At 46.2% G+C, this 22,188-nt stretch overlaps 1 protein-coding gene across 1 annotated transcript in view; it reads left to right on the top strand.

The window, feature by feature from the left end:
• Positions 1-18,461, top strand: part of LOC120977989 (serine/threonine-protein kinase Nek1-like) — a 135,100-nt gene extending 116,639 nt beyond the window's left edge. Inside the window, exon 4 of the mRNA XM_040406198.1 lies at positions 17,963-18,461. Within this exon, the coding sequence (XP_040262132.1) occupies positions 17,963-18,123 (161 nt within the window). The 3' untranslated portion in view covers positions 18,124-18,461. The remainder of the gene's footprint in view (positions 1-17,962) is intronic.
• Positions 18,462-22,188: the final 3,727 nt, after the last annotated feature.

Genomic DNA, 22,188 nt, shown 5'->3' with positions numbered 1-22,188 from the left:
AGGGAATGGGGGCAAAATTAAATATAGTGAGACTCTTACTATATTTCATGTTGCCCCCGCCCACTCCCTCTATACATTTCGATTTTTGCACACAGAGTATTTCATTTTTATTTGCCCCCGGGCTCCTCATTATTTGCTGCCCCTGGCTGCCCTATTATGGCCGGCGCGGGCCCTTCTGAATTCAGACACACTGCCTCACGGCACCACTGATCATCATTCATGTCCCCCCTCCGTATGAAGCCGGACGCAGGTGTGTGGCATTTTTTACATAAAAAAAAAAAAAAAAGACTTCCTACTCTTGTCTTGTTAGTTCTACTCTCTTCTTGAATTCTTCACTTGAAGGCTGAGGCGGCCGGCGGGCTCGTCATTCCGAATCCTGGCTGCTGTGATCCCGCGAGACCCGCCGCGGAGGTCACGGGTCTCGCGCTGACAAGTAAACGCAGCGCAGCCACACAAAATATAGGCGGGCCGCCGCACTTAATAAAAAACCATTTGCGGGGCCCGCTTTACTCCATCTCTTCTGGGGGGCTCTATGGGCCCCCCTGACTTAGGGGCCCGGTCGCAATTGCGACCGCTGCGACCCCTATAGCTACGCCACTGATTGAGGCCTTCTGCAATTTCACTGATAAAGATATTAACTACTTTAGGACCACAGGTTTATACCCCCCTAGTGACCAGGCCCTTTTTTACAAATCGGCACTTCACAACTTTAACGGTTTATTGCTCGGTCATGCAACTTGGCACCCTAATGAATTTTACCTCCTTTACTTCTCACAAATACAGCTTTCTTTTGGTGGTATTTAATTGCTGCTGAGATTTTTCGTTTTTCTGATATTAATCAAAATAAATAATTTTTTTTAAAAAAATGTATTTTTAACTTTCTCTGGTTAAATTGTTCAAATATAATTACATTTCTATACAAGTTTGTGTCAGAATTTATTGTGCTACAAGTCTTTGATAAAAAAAAAAAATCCAATAAGTGTATATTTATTGGTTTGCGCAAAAGTTATAGCGTTTACAAACTATGGTACAAAAATTTGAATTTCCGCATTTTGAAGCAGCTCTGACTTTCTGAGCACCTGTCATGTTTCTTGAGGTGCTAGAATGCCAGGATAGTATAAATACCCCCCCAAATGATCCCATTTTAGAAAGAAGACACCCCAAAGTATTCGGAGGGGCATGGTGAGTTTATGTATGATATTTAATTTTTTTTCACAATTTAGCGGAAAATGACACTTTCTGAGAAAAAAAATTAAATAATAAAGTTTCCATTTCTGCTAACTTCTGGAAAAAAAATAAAAAATCTCCCACGGACTCACTATGCCCCTCAGTGAATACCTTGGGGTGTCTACTTTCCGAAATGGGGTCATTTGTGGGGTGTGTTTACTGTTCTGGCATTTTGGGCGGGGCTAAATTGTGAGCAACCCTGTAAAGCCTAAAGGTACTCTTTGGACTTTCGGCCCATTTACGCACCTAGGCTGCAAAAAAGTGTCACATGTGGTATCACCGTACTCAGAAAAAGTAGGGCAATGTGTTTTGGGGTGTATTTTTACATATACCCATGCTTGGTGAGAGAAATATCTCTGTAAATTGAGAACTTTGTATAAATTTTTTTTTAAAGTAGTCATTTACAGAGATATTTCTCACGCACAGTATGGGTATATGTAAAAATACACCCCAAAACACATTGCCCTACTTCTCCTGAGTACGGCGATACCACATGTGTGACACTTTTTTGCAGCCTAGGTGCACAAAGGGGCCCAAATTCCAATGAGTACCTTTAGGATTTCACAGGGCATTTTTTACGCATTTGGATTCCAAACTACTTCTCACGCTTTAGGGCCCCTAAAATGCCAGGGCAGTATAAATACCCCATAAGTGACCCCATTTTGGAAAGAAGACACCCCAAGGTATTTCGTGAGGGGCATGGCGAGTTCATGTAAAATTTTATTTTTTGTCACAAGTTAGTGGAATATGAGACTTTTTGTAAGAAGAAAAAAAAAAATAAACATTTTCCGCTAACTTGTGCCAAAAAAAAAAAAATCTATGAACTCGCCATGCCCCTCACGGAATACCTTGGGGTGTCTTCTTTCCAAAATGGGGTCACTTGCGGGGTATTTATACTGCCCTGGCATTTTAGGGGCCCTAAAGCGTGAGAAGTAGTTTGGAGGGGAAAGGCTTCTGCCAGGACATAAGAGCTCCGCCCAACATCCAAAACCACTCAGCTCGTATGCCCTGGCAAACCCGATTTCTCCATTCACATCAATCGATGTGGATGAATAAAGCATTGCCAGAATTTCATTTTATTTTTTTATACAAAGTGTTTGCCAAAGCATATGAACACCGCCCCTCAGCTCATAAGCCTCGGCAAACGTATCTTTTTTTTTTTACTGCATAGGAGAAATCTCGTCTTGCAGCACCGCATACACCGACTTTTGTGTAATCTAACAGCAGCGCAATGCTTCTGTCAGAATGCACATCAGTGCTGCAGCTGGTTGATCGCTTAGTCCACCTAGAAAGTAAAAAAAACAAAAAAAAAAAACAGGCAGCAACGCAATAAATTTATTAACATTTGAAACAGAACATTAACTTTTTTGCTTACCTTTAGAGGATAAACCTCTCCTTCCCCATGAGACAATGTGCAAAGCGCAAATCGCCCAGAGATGTGGCGAAGTACATTATGCACTTTGTCCCAGGTGAAAGGAGAGGTTTGTGGCAGCTCTGTGTGAAAGGGCCCTAAGACCCCTGTGTGCCTGTCCTGTGTCACGCAATCCCTACACTAATAGTGTACCTGTGAGGGGTACTTGCGGAAACACTCCCCTATGCATAGGGCAGGCTGGTCAGGACAGTCAGGATGTCATGCCTTATTCCAGCCCTGCTACAGACACAACGTCTTTTTCTTGGGGAACGGTGAGTTGGGGTACCAGGATAGACACTCGGGAAGTGTCTGGCATGTAGCTGGCTCACTACATCAGGGACTTGGGGCACGGACCCTCCTGGATACAGGAGTTCCAAAATGATCTCTTCCTGGAATTTTAGGAAGGATCCTGGTCTCCCAGCCTTACTGTAGAGAACAAAACTATTATAGACAGCCAATTGAATTAAATAAACAGACACCTTCTTATACCAGCGTCTGGTGCAGCGGGACACTAAATAGGGAGCCAACATCTGGTTATTGAAGTCCACCCCTCCCATGTGAAGGTTATAGTCGTGGACAGAGAGGGGTTTCTCAATGACTCCAGTTGTCCTTTCAATTTCTACTGTCGTGTCTGCGTGAATGGTGGACAGAAGGTAAACGTCCCTCTTGTCCCTCCACTTCACCGCGAGCAGTTCTTGGTCACACAAGGCAGTCCTCTCCCCTCGTGCAAGTCGGGTATTAATGAGCCGTTGGGGAAAGCCCCGGCGACTAGGTCGCGCGGTTCCACAGCATTGAATTCCGACTAGATGTAAGTGCCAAAAGAGGGCCACACTTGTGTAAAAATTGCCCACGTATAAGTGGTACCCCTTGTGGGGTAAGTGTGACACCAAGTCCCAGACAATCTTGCCACTGCTCCCCAGGTAGTCAGGGCATCCGACCGGCTCCAGTTTTGAATCTTTTCCCTCATAGACACTAAAACGATATGTATAGCCTGTGGCCCTTTCACAGAGCTTATACAGTTTGACCCCATACCGGGCGCGCTTGCTGGGGATGTACTGTTTGATGCCAAGGCGCCCGGTAAAATGTATAAGGGACTCGTCTATGCAGATGTTCTGATTGGGGGTATACGCATCTGCAAATCTGGATGACAAATGGTCTATGAGGGGCCGAATTTTGTTGAGCCGGTCATAAGCAGGGTGGCCTCTTGGATGACAGGTTTTATTGTCATCGAAATGCATAAAGCGCATGATGACCTCAAAACGTACCCTGGACATTGCAGCAGAGAACATGGGCATGTAATGTATTGGGTCTTTAGACCAATAGGACCGCAATACTTTTTTTTTTAGTTGGACCCATGCTGAGGATAAGGCACAAAAATATTTTAAATTCGGAAACTGTGACTGGTTTCCACCGGTAAGGCTGGGCATAGAAGCTTTCCGGATTGGCGGTTATATAGTCTGTGGCGTAGCGGTTGGTTTCTGCCACAACTAAGTCATAGAGATCCGCGGTGAAGAACAGCTCAAAAAACTCAAGGGCCGATCCTAAATGAGCTGTCTCCATGCGAATTCCAGACTGGGCGGTGAAAGGGGGCAATACGGGTGCGGCGGAAGCAGGGGATTGCCAATTAGGGTTTGCCAGCACCTCTGGGATACTAAGGGCTCTACGGGCCTGTGGATGTGGTGGCTGCGACGGGGGAGTTAATGCACGTGCCACCGTACCAGTTTGAACTGCCCTTCTGGGGCTCGCCACTTCACCAGGGAATACGGCAGTGCTGGTAGAAGGTCCAGGATGTGCTGCGCTCCTGGTGTATGCCGCACCATAAAAAAGATCAGCGCTAGCACCACTTTGCTGCAAATGAGGCTCTTCATGCGGGGTATGCAGAACACTGACATGGGGTCGGGTACGCCTGACCGTAGCAGGGACCTCAACCTCGTCATATTCACTAGCGGTTAGAGTGCCAATGCTGTCTACAGGTTCATATTCTGAACCACTGGATTCAGCGGGTGAGGCGTCCCCATCGCTTTCATCCATCAGGGCCAGAATCCTGTAGGCCTCTTCAGTGTAATACCCCTTTTTTGCCATTTTGGACTAACTAAATTTAGGGGGTATTCCTCTGAGACTACCCAGGAAAAAGAGCAAACCTGCCTAGTAAAAAGGAGTGCTTGCGAAGTAAAGCTGCGATCGCTAATAAAGATCCAAAAAGCTCAAAAGTGATCTTTATAGCGGCGCAGCGATTTTACAGTGTTTTTGCAGTGATCAGAAAAAAAATAATTCTGTCACTGCGGGGGGGCGGACTGAACGCAAGTGTGCGCACAAGATCAGGCCTGATCGGGCGAACACTGCGTTTTTTGTAGAGCCTAAGGTGACCCTAATGTACTTATATAGATCTGATTGCGATCAGTCTTGATCACTTACAGATACTATATAGTACTAGTGCTGATTAGCGACAGCGATGACGCTAATCAGCGACTAATCAGTGACTGCGGTGGGCTGGGCGCTAACTACCTGGCGGTGATGAGGGACCCTTACAGGGGGGTGATCAATATCAGGGGGGGTGATCAGGGAGTCTATATGGGGTGATCAGGGGTTAATAAGGGGTTAATAAGTGACGGGGGGGGGGGGGGTAGTGTATGTGTGGTGATTGGTGCTACTTACAGAGCTGCCTGTGTCCTCTGGTGGTCGATCCAAGCAAAAGGGACCACCAGAGGACCAGGTAGCAGGTATATCAGACGCTATTTATAAAATAGCGTCTGATATACTAATTTCATTGGATCTTTTAAAAATCTACAGCCTGCCAGCCAATGATCGCTGCCGGCAGGCTGTAGTTAAACTTGTTCCCATGGCTCTGACGTGAACGCGCGCGCGTGTTCACAGGAAATCTCGGGTCTCACGAGATGACGCCTGTTGGCGTCATTGAGAGCACCACCGTCCTGACTCCTATCGGCGTTAGTGTGACGGGAGATGGTTAAACAATATGGGTCCCAGAACAGATCCCTGAGGTACCCCACTGGTAACAAGACCATTGTCTGAGTATACTCCATTGACTACAACCCTCTGTTGTCGGTCCCTCAGCCACTGCCTAATAGAGATGTCCCGAACTATTCGCCGGCGAACATAGCTTGTTCGCGTTCGCCGCGGCGGGCGAACATATGTGATGTTCGGTCCGCCCCCTATTCGTCATCATTGAGCAAACTTTGACCCTGTACATCACAGTCAGCAGACACATTCCAGCTAAATCAGCAGCATACCCTCCCTCCCAGACCCTCCCACCTCCTGGACAGCATCCATTTTAGATTCATTCGGAAGCTGCAGTCTTAGTGAGAGGAGGGACAGTGTAGCTGCTGCTGATTTAATAGGGAAATCGATAGCTAGGCCAGTGTATTCAGTGTCCACTCCAGTCCTGAAAGACTCATCTGATCACTGCTGTAAGGACAGCGTCCTGACAGCACCCCAAAAAGCCCTTTTTAGGGCTAGTATATCAGTCTGCTTTTTTTTATTTTTTCCCCTCTGTAAGCTAATTGCAGTTGCCTGCCAGCGTGTGTGTCGGGCTCACAGCGTATACTGTGCCCACTTGCCCAGTGCCACCACTCATATCTGGTGTCACAGTAGCTTGCATTTAAAAAAAACAAAAACTTTTTTGACTGTAATATAATGGCAGTCAGTTGCCTGCAAGCGTGTGTGTTTCAGGCCCTGCAAGTGCACAGTGTCACCAGTGCAACTCATATCTGGTGTCACAGTAGCTTGCACGCATAGTACAAGTAAACTAATAAAAAAAAAGACAGGCAGAGGCAGGCCACCCCGCAGGGGCCGTCGTGGTGCTGTGATTCCCTTTGGACCTAGAATAATGCCCAGTGTTCAGAGGCCACGTACCCTGAACTCGAAAAAGTTCTGAGGACATAGTTGACTGGCTAACACAGGACACCCAATCTTCTACAGCTTCCGCTCGGAACCTTGACGCACCATCCTCCTCCAGCTCAGCTTCGGGCACCTCTCAAGTTACCACTCGCCCGCCTGCCGCCACTACCAACACTAGCACCACAGCCGCTTCACTTGATCTGTCAGAGGAGTTATTTATACATCAGTTGGAAGAAATGAGTGATGCGCAACTATTATTGCCAGAGGATGTAGATAACAGGGATATGTCTCAGTCAGGCAGCATTACACACATGGACGCACGGTGTGATGATGATGATGTTGTACCCACTGCTGCTTCCTTTGCTGAGTTGTCAGATACAAGTGAAGCGGTTGATGATAACGATGTGTCCGTGGATGTTACGTGGGTGCCCGCTCGAAGAGAAGAAGAACAGGGGGAAAGTTCAGATGGGAAGACAGAGAGGAAGAGGAGACAAGTTGGAAGCAGGGGGAGGTCGTCGCAAGGAGCTAGTGGCAGTCAGACAGCATGCATCGGCACCCGGGGTCAGCCAGACAGCATGCCAATCAACGCATGCTGTTGCCACCACCAGAATACCGTCATTGCAAAGCTCAGCAGTGTGGCATTTTTTTTGTGTGTCTGCCTCTGACAACAGGGATGCCATTTTCAACCTGTGCCAAAAGAAACTGAGTCGTGGGAAGTCCAACACCCACCTAGGTACAACTGCTTTGCGAAGGCACATGATCTTACATCACAAACACCTATGGGATCAACACATGAGTACAAGCAGCACACAAACTCAAAGCCGCTATCTTCCTCCTGGTCCAGCATCTTCAGCCACGTCAACCACTGCTGTCCTCCTTGCCCCCTCTCAACCATCCGCCACTCTGTCTCTCGCCTTGAGCAGTTCCTGCTCATCTGCCCACAGTCAGGTGTCTGTCAAGGACATGTTTGAGCGTAAGAAGCCAATGTCAAAGAGTCACCCCCCTTGCCCGGCGTCTGACAGCTGGCTTGTCGGAACTCTTAGCCCGCCAGCTTTTACCATACAAGCTGGTGGAGTTTGAGCCCTTAAAAAAATTTGTAGCTATTGGGACACCGCAGTGGAAGGTACCCGGCCGAAATTTCTTTTCACAAAAGGCAATCCCCAACATGTACTCTATTGAGCAAAAGGAAGTCATGGCATGTCTGGCACACAGTGTTGGGGCAAGGGTCCATCTGACCACTGATACCTGGTCTGCAAAGCACAGTCAGGGCAGGTATATCACCTACACTGCGCATTGGGTAAACCTGCTCACGGCTGCCAAGCATGGAATGCGTGTCTCTGCAGAGGAGTTGGTGACACCATGACTTGCAGGCAGGCCTGCTGCCACCTCCTCTACTCCTCCTACTCCATCCTCTTCGATAACCTCCTCGGCTGAGTCCTCTTCTGCTGCTGCGTCTTGCTCCACATCAACTGCAGCTCCCCAGGGGCTATTCCACATCCCGGATACGACAGTGTCACGCCGTCTTGGGGTTGACTTGCCTGAAAGCAGAGAGTCACACCGGACCAGCACTCCTGTCCGCCCTGAACGCACAGGTGGATCAGTGGCTGACTCCGCACCAACTGGAGATCGGCAAAGTGGTGTGTGACAATGGAAGCAATTTGTTGACGGCATTGAATTTGGGCAAGTTGACACATGTGCCGTGCATGGCACATGTGTTGAATCTGATTGTAGAACGCTTTGTGCATAAGTACCTAGGCTTACAGGACGTCCTCAGGCAGGCCAAGAAGGTGTGTGGCCATTTCAGGCGTTCCTACACGGCCATGGCGCACTTTTCAGATATCCAGCGGCGAAACAACATGCCAGTGAGGCGCTTGATTTGCGACAGCCCGACGCGTTGGAATTCAACACTCCTAATGTTCAACCGCCTGCTCCAACAAGAAAAAGCAGTCAACGAGTATTTGTATGACCGGGGTGCTAGGACAGCCTCTGCAGAGCTGGGTATTTTTTTGCCACTTTACTGGACGCTCATGCGCAATGCCTGTAGGCTCATGCGTCCTTTTGAGGAGGTGACAAACCTAGTCAGTCGCACTGAAGGCACCATCAGCGACATCATCCCATTTGTTTTCTTCCTGGAGCGTGCCCTGTGAAGAGTGCTGGATCAGGCCGTAGATGAGCGTGAAGAGGAAGAGTTGTGGTCACCATCACCACCAGAAACAGCCTTATCAGCATCGCTTGCTGGACCTGCGGCAACGCTGGAAGAGGAGTCTGAGGAAGAGAAGTCAGAGGAGGAATGTGGCTTTGAGGAGGAGGAGGAAGACCAACCACAGCAGGCATCCCAGGGTGCTCGTTGTCACCTATCTGGTACCTGTGGTGTTGTACGTGGCTGGGGGGAAGAACAGACCTTCAGTGAGATCAGTGAGGACGAGGAACGGGACATGAGTAGCTCGGCATCCAACCTTGTGCAAATGGGGTCTTTCATGCTGTCGTGCCTGCTGTCGTGCCTGTTTATACCCTCGTATAAAAAGGCTGAAGGAGAACGACCTGTACTGGGTGGCCATGCTACTAGACCCCCGGTATAAGCAGAAAGTTACTGAATTACCGCAAGTCGGAAAGGATGCAGCAGTTCCAAAACAAGTTAAAAAGTAGCTTTACACTGCGTATAATGGTGATGTCAGAGCACAACGGGAATCTAACAGGGGAAGAGGTGAAAGTAATCCTCCTCCTACCACGACCACGCCAACAAGGACAGGACGCTTTACAGACGTGTTGTTGATGGAGGACATGCAGAGCTTTTTAAGTCCTACGCATCGCCACAGTCCTTCGGGGTCCACCCTCAGAGAACGACTCGACCGACAGGTAGCAGACTACCTCGCCTTAACTGCAGATATCGACACTCTGAGGAGCGATGAACCCCTTCACTACTGGGTGTGCAGGCTTGACCTGTGGCCTGAGATATCACAATTTGCGATAGAACTTCTGGCCTGCCCCGCTTCAAGTGTCCTATCAGAAAGGACCTTCAGTGCAGCAGGAGGTATTGTCACTGAGAAGAGAAGTCGCCTAGGTCAAAAAATGTCTAGATTACCTCACCTTTATTAAGATGAATGAGGCATGGATCCCGAAGGGACTGACAGTGGGCGATTTGACTAAAAAAGGCCTGATGAGATGAGCTGCCTTGGGCTAAAAATGGTCCACACGCTGCTGTATTTTATCTCTGCATGCCGGATGACTTGCGTGACTTATCCGCCACCAACTAGGGTTCAAGCCGCAATGTTTTAGGGCACTTTCTGCCTGGAAAACATCAATTTTTCTGTAGCAGCGGCTGCAACAATACCTAGTTTTTCAGGCATGTGCACATGCCTAATTTTTCTAGCCTCTGGTGCTGCACTAGGGCTGCAAAAATCAAACAAAAAAATAGGCACATACATGTGTAAATTCCCCTTCATGATCGTTACCTTGTTGTGGTGAAGGGGCTTGCGTATCACAATGAAGCGACCACCTCTGAGTGTGTTGGCAATGGCAATGTTGGCACACCCCAGATGATAAGGTCGTTGCTTCATTGTGAGCAGACCAAAAGCGATCGGCTGGATAATTTTGCATAGAAAAAACATAAATTTTCTTTGTGATCATCTAAGGTGATCAATAAAGCCTACTAGGCCAACAATGGGCCCACACTGCAGAATCATTGTTTTCTGGGTCACTTAACTGTCACTGAACTACCTCAGCACGACCATAGGCTTTGAAAAACCCCCATCGCCTGCAATCTCCCAAACGTGCGCACGAGCACAGTCATCCCGACACCTAGATTGACGCATAGAGGAATAAAATTTGTCATGAGTGTTTCAACTATTGACAACTCTTTGCGGTTGTCTAAAATCTATTCCATACACGTCCCCTGATGGGGGACGTAACAGGGATTAAACTGACAGTGCCCCAAATTGTAAGTAGGAGGACCAACCAAGCATCTTTTTCCATCTCCCGGTTCCTAAAATCTATTACATAGACCGGCCCCTGATAGGGGATGTAACAGGGATTAAACTGATAGGAATAGTACTACTTAACATACCACTCATATTGGGATTGCACAGTACATTACACGGCGCACGCGCAGTGCCCCAAATTGGAAGTAAGAGGACCGACCAAGCATCTTTTTCCATCTCCCGGTTCCTAAAATCTATTCCATACACGTCCCCTGATAGGGGACGTAACAGGGATTAAACTGATAGGAATAGTACTACTTAAACACATAACTCATATCTGGTGGCACAGTACATTGCAAGCCGTACGCGCAGTGCCCCAAATTGGAAGTAAGAGGACCGACCAAGCATCTTTTTCCATCTCCCAGTTCCTAAAATCTATTCCATACACCGGCCCCTGATAGGGGACAAAACAGAGATTAAACTGTTAAGAACAGATTTTATTTAATTAAAAAAAAAGAGGACAGCCTCTGCGGAGCTGGGTATTTTTTGGCCGCGTTACTGAACGCTCATGCACAATGGCTGTAGGCTTATGCGTCCTTTTGCGGAGGTGACAAACCTGGTCAGTCAAACCTAAGGCAACATCATCGACCTTATCCCATATGCGTTTTTTCTGGAGCGTGCCCTGCGAAGAGTGCTGGATCAGGCTGTAGATCAGCATGAAGAGGAAGAGTTGTGGTCACCATCACCACCAGAAGCAGCCCTGTCGTCGTCGATTGCTGGACCTGCGGCAACGCAGAGAGAGGAGTCTGAAGAAGAGGATCAGAGGAGGAAGGTGGCTTTGAGGAGGTGGAAGACCAACCACAGCAGGCGTCTAAGGGGGCTTGTTGTCACCTTTCAGGGACGTGGCTGGGTGGAGGAAGAGACATTCAATGATGTCAGTGAGGACAAGGAATGGGACATGGCTAGCTTGGTATCCAACCTTGTGCAAATCGAGAGTTTGCGGTTGTGCAAATGGACTGTTTGCGGTGCGTTAAACGGGGAGTTTGGTCTGTCAGTTTGAGATTTTAGATGTTCCACAATCCTCTCCTTAAGGCCTCTTTCACACGACCGTTTTTTTTTTCCGTTTTGCGGGCCGTTTTTTGCGTGCCATTCATTTCAATGGTTCCGCAAAAAAAACGGAATGTACTCTGTATGCATTCCGTTTTCGTTTTTCCGTTCCGTTAAAAGATAGAACATGTCCTATTATTGCCCGCAAATCACGTTCCGTGGCTGCATTCAAGTCAATGGGTCTGCAAAAAAAACGGAACACATACGGAAATGCATCCGTATGTCTTCCGTATCCGTTCCGTTTTTTGCGGAGCCATCTATTGAAAATGTTATGCCCAGCCCAATTTTTTCTATGAAATTACTGTATACTGTATATGCCATACGGAAAAACGGAACGGAAACGGAAACACAACGGAAACAAAAAACGGAACAACGGATCTGTTTAAAACGGACCGCAAAACACTGAAAAAGCCATACTGTCGTGTGAAAGAGGCCTAAGTATGGTTTCCATTAATTTCTCCACTATTGATGTCAGGTTTACTGGCCTATAGTTGACCGATTCCTCCCTACTACATTTCTTGTGAATGGGCACAACATTTGCTAATTTCCAATCTTCTGGGACGACTCCTGTTACCAGTGATTGGTTAAATAAATCTGTTAATGGTTTTGCTAGTACACCGCTAAGCTATTTTAGGCCCCTGTGACTTATTTATATTAATTTTAGTCAGCTGACTTAGAACCTCTTCCTCTGTAAAGACACATGCATCAAAAGATTCATTAGTCTCCCTCCCTAACTGAGGTCCTTTTCCTCGGGTCCTCGTTTTGTTTTTTTGTTTTTGTATAATTACTAAATTCTATCTTTTATGTTTTAAATGATTTTGGCCACTTCTGCAGTGTACCACAGTGGTCTCTTCCTTTTTTTTGCTTTTACTGGCAAACCTAATGCAATTATCTGTTCCCTTCAATAGTGCAACTTTTAGGCTACTTTCACACTGGCCTTTTTTGCTGTCCGTTTGTGAGATCTGTTTGGGGCTCTCACAAGCGGTCCAAAACGGATCAGTTCTGCCCTAATGCATTCTGAATGGAAAAGGATCCTCTCAGAATGCATCAGTTTGCCTCCTTTCAGTCACCATTCTGCCCTGGAGGCGGACACCAAATCGCTGCCTGCAGTGTTTTGCTGTCCGCTTGACGAAGCTGAGCCAAACTGATCCATCCTGGCATACAATGTAAGTCAATGGGGATGGATCCGTTTTCTCTGGCACAATAGAAAACTGATCCGTCTCCCATTGACTTTCAATGGAGTTCATGACTGATCCGTCTTGGCTATGTTACAGATAATACAAACGGATCCGTATATGACGGATGCATGCGGATGTATTATTGTAACCGATCCATTTTTGCAGATCCATGACGGATCCTCCTAAAATGCGAGTGTGAAAGTAGCCTTAAGTAGTCCCATTTCTCCTGCACTCTATTGAAACTGTTCAAGTCTGATAGGAACTTGTATACCACTAATCTAATTTTAGAAAAGTCTGTTTTTCTAAAATCTAAAACTTTTGTTTTTGTGTGGTGTGACTCAGTCACTGTACTTATAGTAAACCACACTGACTGGTGATAACTAGATCCCAAGCTTTCCCCTACAGTCTATCAGATACCAAATTCCCATTTGTGAATACTAAATCTAAAATGGCCTCCTTGCGGGTTGGCTCCTCAACTACTTGCAGTAGAGATAATCCCAGTAGGGAATTTATAATATCTGTACTCCTGGCAGAACTAGCTATTTTGGTTTTCCAGTTTACATCAGGAAGATTAAAGTCTCCCATAATGATAACTTCCCCTTAACACTGACCTGCATAGCGGACTGTCCCCTTAACTTTGACCTGCCCAGCAGCCTGCCCCTAGGGTGGCCAAAGGTCCGGTTTTAGGCCGAACAGTCTGGCTTTCAGACTCCCTGTCCTCCGTCCGGCGCAGGGCCTGGACGGACACAGGGATGTCCTTTTGAACACCTCACTCTCAGACAGCAGCACTGTGCTGTCTGAGCGTGAGCTGCAGGTAGAAAGTCACCGTCCCTCCCACCCCTTGCACCTGACAGAAGTTGATTTTTACCTTCATTTTTTCAAATCCCCGTTGGCTGCGGAGTGGTGGTGGCTTAGCCGGACCCAGGGGCGGGGTTTTTAAGTCTGTCTTTTGAGGGTGGCCTGAATGGCCACCCTACCTGCCCCCTGAACTGTGACCTCCACAGCACTTCTCTCTTAACATTGTCATCCACAGCGCCCTGCCCCTTTAAAGCTGACCTACACCGGTGAAGAAAAATGGCTGGGTTGTTATGGAAACCTGGTGTAAAACTGTGTGTATGTGGAGATTAAGGACCTTCGAGCTTCTATTAGCTGATAAGGGTCATGTGACCGTGTGTATAGCAGTTGGGATATGAGGAGAAAGACCTGCAGGCTTCTATTGGCTAATGCATTTGGGAATATCTCAGGAACAGTACTTCTTAGGGTACTTTCACACTTGCGTCAAAGTTTTCTGGTATTGAGTTCCATCCTAGGGGTTCAATACCATAAAAAAAAACTGATCAGTTTTATCCTAATGCATTCTCAATGCAAAGCAATCCGTTCAGGATGTCTTCAGTTCAGTCCTTTTATCGTATTTGGACGGAGAAAAAAAACTCAGCTTGCTGCATTTTTCTCTCCAGCCAAAAATCCTGAACATTTGCCGGAATGCCAGATGCAGCATTTTTTCGAGTGGAATGTATTAGTGCCGGATCCGGCATAAAAATTTCTGCATTGACGGATCTGGTCCTCTGGTCGTTTTTCCGGATGACACCAGAGAGATGGATCCGGTGTTGCAATGCATTTGTGACACAGATGACTGTGACGGAACTGCCTGCCGGAATCCAGCAACACAAGTGTGAAAGTAACCTTAGAGAGCTGAGACCTGGTCTAAAACCTTCCCGGACACCTGATGTACCTGTGTTCCAAATTTCGTGATTGTAAATGCGACGGTATGGATTCCTTTAGCGGACATACATACACATATACATACACTCAGATTTTTATATTAGATGATGCCTCCCTATCCTTTTCCTACACCTTAAATAATCTTTCCCTAAACTTCTAAATCGATTTTTCAGCACAATAAAGTCTTTCCTAGTAGGGATCGACCGATATTTTTTTTAGAGCGGATACCGATAATCTGTGAACTTTCAGGCCGATAGCCGATAATTGATATCGATATTTTGTGCATTTTCATTTTTGAAAAAAAATAAAAATTCCTACACAAATCTGCTGAAAATTAACATGTTTATTGTTAACATTTAGCTTTTTTACTATTAGCCCCCTTAGGGGCTAGAGCCCTTGTCCTATTAACCCTAATAGAGCTCTATTAGGGTGAATTGGACTCTGTGCACACAGCAGCAGGGAGCTGACTATGGCAGCCAGGGCTTCAGTAGCTTCCTGGCTGCCATGGTAACTGATCGGAGCCCCAGGCTTACACTGCTAGGGCTCCGATCAGAAGCTGTCACTGCACTACCAATGAGGAGAAGGGGACCCTGTGGCCACTGCTACCAATGACTGATACTGGGGGGCTTGGGTGGGGGGGTGCACTGCGTCCACCAATGTTTTTAATACTGGGGTTGAGTGGGCGCACTGCGCCACCAATGAAGATATCTCGCCCATTAATTCAAGGCGGGAGCTTGCTGCAGAATCATATAGCCGCACCCGACCTCTATGAGCGGTAGCTGTGATCTGCGGCAGTTAACCCCTCAGGTGCGGCAGGAGTTAACTGCCACGGATCGCAGCTACTTGTCATAGAGGTCGGGTGCGGCTATATGATTCTGCAGCCAGCTCCCGCTGGGTTTCCACACTCGGGTTTTGTTCTTTTTTTATTTATTTATTTTTTATTGATGTCTTTTAAGCCAAAACCAGGTGTGGTTCATAAAGAGTAAGAAAGTACTGTATATAGTACAGGCACTACTATTCTTCTTTTATTAAGTTCACTCCTGGTCGTGGCTTTAAAAGCAACAACAACAAAAAAACGTAACAAAAACTAAGTGTGGATACCCAGTACGATATATTGCAAAAATAATCGAAAATAATCGAATCGCGATAATTGGCAAATGCGATATGGCGATTCGGCCGACCCGAAAATGCCGCGATTATATATGAAGGGGCCCCTATTGATAAAATGTCCTATTGCTAAAATGGCCAGCCTCTGTACTTACTTTCACGATGAATGCACTGCAGCGAGCGAGGCGGCCGGCCGGCGCGTGACTGACGTCACTTGGTCACGCTCCTGCTTCCTGAATTAAGTGGGAGGAGCGTGCCAGTGATGTCAGTCACGCGGCGGCCGGCTCGCTCGCTGCCGCTCTCTGCAGTGCATTCATAGTGAAAGTACAGAGGCTGGCCATTTTATCAATAGGAGAGTTATGTGCACAGTTTAGGACACATGAGGGGACACATAGGGCCATGAGGGGGACCAGCATAAGATGCTATATGTGTGTCTTATGCTGGCCCCCCTCGTGGCCCCATGTGTCATAGCACACATCCCCTATAACAGTGCCATCCACAGGTCCCCCATAACAGTGTCCTCCGCAGATCCCCCATAACAGTGTCCTCCACAGATCCCCCACATAACAGTGTCCTCCACAGATCCCCCACATAACAGTGTCCTCCACAGATCCCCCACATAACAGCGTCCTCCACAGATCCCCCACATAACAGCGTCATCCAACAGATCCCCCACATAACAGCGTCATCCACAGATCCCCCACATAACAGCGTCATCCACATAACAGCGTCATCCACAGATCCCCCACATAACAGCGTTATCCACAGATCCCCTCATATGGGAAAATCCAAGCAAATAGACCTCTAGCACAATTCCCTTAAAATATTGCATCGCATATCGTTATCGCAATTTTTAGGGCCCTAATCGCAATCGCACAAAATTCCCATATCGTGCAGCCCTAATACCCAGCCTAATTTTAGTAGTCATATTGCATTTCACATGAACTGCTGGGTTGATTTTTACCACAGATAACACAATGATAATGCTCTGAGTAGAGATAACGTAGTAGAGGTTACCTTTGTAACACCACAGATAACACAATGATAACTGTGAGTGCAGGTAATGTATATGTTACCTGCAGTATTGCCGCTGAGGAAGGGGCTTGATCCCCGAAACGTGTACGGTTCATGACAGCACAGGACTCCACTATGGAATATTGAGGTGCCAACAGCATTGGGCATCCTACCCCTCGGACCCCCTGTGAAACGACATCTGATATAAAGATCAACATACGGTCCGCACTCTAGGACCCAGCGTATCACCAGCTTTTCACAGAGCAGTGTGTAATACGTGAGACACAGCTAGGTCACGTGGGACGCCACGTTTGAGACCTGCTAACCGCTCGGGACGCCGGGTGAGTTTAAGCAGCTGCTGCTGGATGAGCCCACAGGAACAGAAGAGGAGTAAAGTACTCTGCCCTATGGGGCTTATTTGAAAATATTATACCAGTGATTCCTATTGCATGCAGACGCCTGAACGGGTGATCTAGTGCGGACAATCATAAGTGACTCAAGCGCCATCAGGCGATTATATTTAGCATGGACATTTACGATTGACGCCGACCTGGCGATGATACATGGTCACAGGGCTGACTGAGTATTACCACATGGACATATGTACACATTTATGTTTTATATTATATGTATGTAGATTTTATGAGTTTTATGCCAATACATTAGTTTTATGGGAATAAATTAGCATTATTGATATCCTGCCTTGAATGTAGTCAGATATTTGAGTGCCCTCCAATTACTTCATTTATATGTTACCTGCAGTAGCCTGTGCCTGTTCTTCAGGACTCCAAGCTGGTGCTGCCTCCTCCTTGCCGTGCTGCAGTTATTTCCTCTACCTCTTCCAGCAGCAACAGCATGGCAACAGCATGGCAAGAGGTAAGTGGCGGAGCCAGCTTGGAGTCCTGCACAGAACATCCTGCTGCTAGCTAACCTCAGGACCTTAAGACTGAGCTCTGTGGACACTATGGTTTCTGCCTGTTCTAAGTTCTGACGCCGCCCACCCTGCCAAAGCACACAGTGAAAATTGTCTGCATTGTCGGGCTGGGTAGCCCTAAAATTTGGAACAGATACAGTGTAACCTGAAGTCCGAGGCTGGGCATGCAGTTGTGATTAGCGGGCCTACAGAGGCACTATGGAAGCTATTGCTTAGCTTAGAGGGACCGCTGCTCCCATGCACAGTCAGCATCTGTACCTCTGGTGGGACCCCCTCCTAGTAGGCCCAGGGTGGCCCATTCCTTGCTATCCTTTATCAGGCTGAAACATTATCCAATTTTACCAAAACTACATTTGGGTGGAGGACCTTTCTGATACAATAAACCATTCAGTGTGGCAATGATGGTAGTAATAAGATATTGGGGGTGTAGATATTTTGTTACTTCACTGTACAACAAGTTTTGTAATTGCCTTGTGTTGTCTTTGTATAGGGACTGTTGGGAAAACACTTTACAATGAAATATCCAACCATTTCCTGAAGGGCTTAACACCAGAAGATCTCCGGCCCCAGTTTGAGCATAGAATTGGACCAGAAAGACTTGAAACATGCTATATTCTTTTCAGTATGGATCAGGAGACATCAGCATGTTAACCACATGAACAGTTTCCACTGAGGATATCAGGAAGCTCCATTCTAAGGAGCAATTATTACTGACCTTCGCTACTTACTACATGGGGTCTTCAAGACTATGGACACCTTTGGGGGCAGTTTTTATCATTGCATTTTACTTTATTTTTTCAACTGGTCTTTATTGAAATTTTAAACAGTTACAGCTTTCGCTGCATGTACAGACTATTGCTCTCTCCCTCAGACTGAATCCATGAGGTAGCTGACAACTTGATATGTAGCCCTCATCTATGAACTCCTGACAGATTAAGACTTTTAACCCCCAGATGCCGTGGTCAATTGTGACCAAGGCATCTGAGTGTTCTTTTCATGGGAGCGATGGCCAATCGCAGCGCACAGCTTACAGCCTGGGAGGTTTTTTTCTCCCAGGCTGTGAGCTGTGCGCTGCGATTGGCCATCGCTACAGCCTAGGAGAAGGAGACGCCCACAGGACAAGGGACCCGCCTACTATAACTTAAGGAGCAAAGGTACCGGAGGGCATAACGGGAGAACAGAGCGGCGCCCGGGGATAATAGTAAGTGCAGTGAGATCCCCGGGCGCCGCTCTACATGGCAGCATACTTAGTTCACATAGTTTTTACAAGTGAAAGGTCCTCTTTAAGTCTTCAAGCTGTGACCTAACCAAAACCCATACCTATACATATAACCAGAGGTTCAATTTACCCTTGCAATCCATTTGTCTAGCTCCTGTGTGAGCCTGTAACACAGAGTATCATGGCGCCTGATCTTCCCTCACAAAACTTCAAAGACTACAATCCCCACAATCCCTAGCTTTCCTGCTGTGAATTTGTGCCTGTTTAGGAGTGCTGATGTTTATTGACTGGCTACCTGATATACAGTCCAGTCACGCCCCCTCTACTCAATAATTACCAGCACACTAACACTCCATTTGTTTCACAAGAGATTTAGCTAGAGAATTGATAGCAACACACTGAGCATGGTCGACCTAAAGCCTCATTCACACGTCAGTGTTTCACGGACGTGTGCTGGACAGCACACGTCCCCATTCATTTGAATGTTTGTATTCACACATCCGTGTTTTCAGCACGGATGCATGTCCTATCTTGGTCCGTGTTCCCGGATCCCTCACGCCCATTATAGTCAATGAGTCAGTGAAAACCACGGATGCCACACTGACATCCGTGTTGCATCCGTGTTTCACGAATCATTAAGAAGAGATGCTTTGAAAATTATTTTTTAGCTGTTCATTGTCAGTGAAATATGGATGCAACACGGACAGCAAAAAACGGACACACGGACCCAACACAGATCCTTCACTGACAGCTTCACGGATGCATCACTGACCACCTGCTCACGGATTTGAGCACGGACACGGACGTGTGAATGAGGCTTAACAAAGACTCAGAACTACAGGTCGATGCCATGGTAATTTATGAGGAAACACAGGGGGTAGCAGAGGAAGAAAACTACTTTTATAACTACTGAATGGTAAATATGTGAAATTTACCTTATATTAGGTAATTATTGATGATGAATTAGTCTAAAACATAAGTTATATTTATGGTAACTGGAATACCCCTTTAATGACCAAAGCAAAATGTAACAGCGACCTCTGTGCGGCGCTGTTCCCTCACTCATCACTGCGGTCCCGGGCACTGTGCTCATCTGTGATCTCTACTTCCAGCCTCTGATGCAGCTCTGGACTCTGCATGTGCGGTTGGTATTACCTATGTGGATTCCAGTTCACAACTTCCATTTAACCTGGACACTGCTTATACTCGACTGCTGATGTGGCAGTACGCATCACTCCCTGGAGGGGGCTGAGTCATGTCATGTGATCTCGTTAACCTACCTTGGCTCTCCTGCAGGTATTTAAGTGGCTCAGCCCTTTACCCAGATGCCTCAGAGTCAAGGTCCTAATCTTGTGCTAAATAGCTTGTTTACCACTCGTGTTCCTGACTTCTTACTTCGTTCCTGGACTTCATTTATCATCTGATCCCTGCCTGCTTGCATCGCCTCTCCCGTTGCAGATCCGGATTGTCTGACCTTGTTCCTGTGCCACCTGTACTGACCCATTGCTTGTTCTGACTACGTATCGGCCTCTTCTTCCAGTACCTGTCTTGTTGCTCCTGGTAATGACCTGCCTGTCTGACCACGTCTCTGTACTGTCGGTACCTTTGCAGGTACCTCCTGGTCTGCCTGGACCAGCTGCCACTGACTGGTTTATGCTCTGGAGTAGCCCCTAGCAACTACCGATGGTCAAGTCTATCCTCACCATCTGAGGCTCTAGTGAAATCCGGGTATTTGCTTAGTTACTCCCCTCCAGAGTATTGCTAGTCAGTGGCACAGTGGGTTCTCATCCGCTGATACGTAACAGTACTCTGAGGCCATGGACCTCGCTGGTCATCCCAAGACCATCATTCATGATCTCTTACAGGAATTAAAGCACCAGAGTGAACGACGAGACGTATTGATGCAGTTCATGAAAAGATTTCGCTGCTCGCTTGGATACTGTCTCTCCTCCGGTGTCAGAATATTTATACTGCTTCTGATAAACAGTCTAATTTATTTATGTAAACAAATTAGGATCTATAATAGAGGAGATTCCAATTTGTTTTCATAAACCAAAAGCTCACAAGAGCTCTTGATCTGTGTTGAATCGAAGACCAAAAGAACTCTGTTGTAAACAAAATATATATTTATTTATAACTATTCAGTGCAAAATAATCTATATAATATAAAATTTGGTGACAGTCAAGCAATAATCAATTATAAAATCGGCAACAATAGTATTATAATAATCAGGAAACTCGAAACAACCCAAAGAATATGATTCTAATCAATAATGTAATTAGATTTCTTAACAATAACCCAATGAGACAATTCCTTAACTGTACACTGGATTTCTCCCAGCCAGATGGCTGGATAGGTGGTTGTGGTAGTCCTTCCTTCTCCCCACTCATGCGGCCTTTTTATCCCATTTAGAAGTGGGATTGGTCAAGTTGATCAGTAACTACTGACAGCAGCGAAGTTACTCCACCCACCTATTTTTCAGCACCTGTCTTAATTTCCTCTACCATTAGATGGCACTAGAGATCCATTTAAAAAGGTTTTGCAATTACAGATATTTTCTATTTTGTCTTTTAATTTGAAGTAGGGATAATCTTTAACCGAGATTTTAGACAGAATTTCTAAAACAATAGAATGCAAACCTGAATGTGTATTAGGGATTTATACCTCTATTCCCACAGACATCTTAAGTATACACTCCCAGACATGACTAAGGCCTTTTCCATTCATAAGGAGAAAAACAAAGTCGTATAACACTTGTCCTTATTATCTCTGTGAAAATCCATTGTTTGCTTTTGAACACTTATGTCTACAATTCCCCTTCAAGAGACTCTATGAAAAACTTCCTAATTAACTACCCCAGTCTCTGACCTAACACTCTGAGACTAAATTACAATTTTCACCTCAATCCTAACAACACATGAATATAACGTAATTACCACACCTCTAGTTATTTAAAACATACAATTTTAGGACATATCATATAAAAAACCAAATCTATTCATATGATTAATATAAACATTACAATGAATAATAAAATTATATCCTTCTATTCACTGGAAATAACCAAAACTCATCACATTCCCTCCAATTGGTTACCTATCTACAGACAACATTTTATGATATGTCTCTGTAAATGCATGAAGACTTTTATGATATGTGTTAAACCCCCTTTTCTCAAGAGAATACTTATACAAACTTTTTTACACAAATCCTTAATCTCGTTAGGGATTTTAAGTCCAAAGGGTTTGAACTCATATTGCCCTTTTGACAAAACCAGACAATATGGCTTCTTCTAATGTTCATTTCCATATATCTATATAGGCCTTATACTATGGACTCTTTTTATATCCAATAGTTCTGACACCGGGCATGGCAGGGTTGCCAGTCGCTCCTCCACCTGCTACGATGCCACCGTTGATTCCGGAACAGAGTGCCGCTGGAGTGCAACTCCTGCCAACCTACTATGGTGGTAATCCAAAGACGTTGTCGGGGATTC

This window comes from Bufo bufo, chromosome 8 (assembly GCF_905171765.1).
Source record: "Bufo bufo chromosome 8, aBufBuf1.1, whole genome shotgun sequence".
Classification (NCBI taxonomy): domain Eukaryota; kingdom Metazoa; phylum Chordata; class Amphibia; order Anura; family Bufonidae; genus Bufo; species Bufo bufo.
Note: the sequence above shows the minus strand (reverse complement) of the source record. Positions and strands in the feature narration are given on the sequence as shown.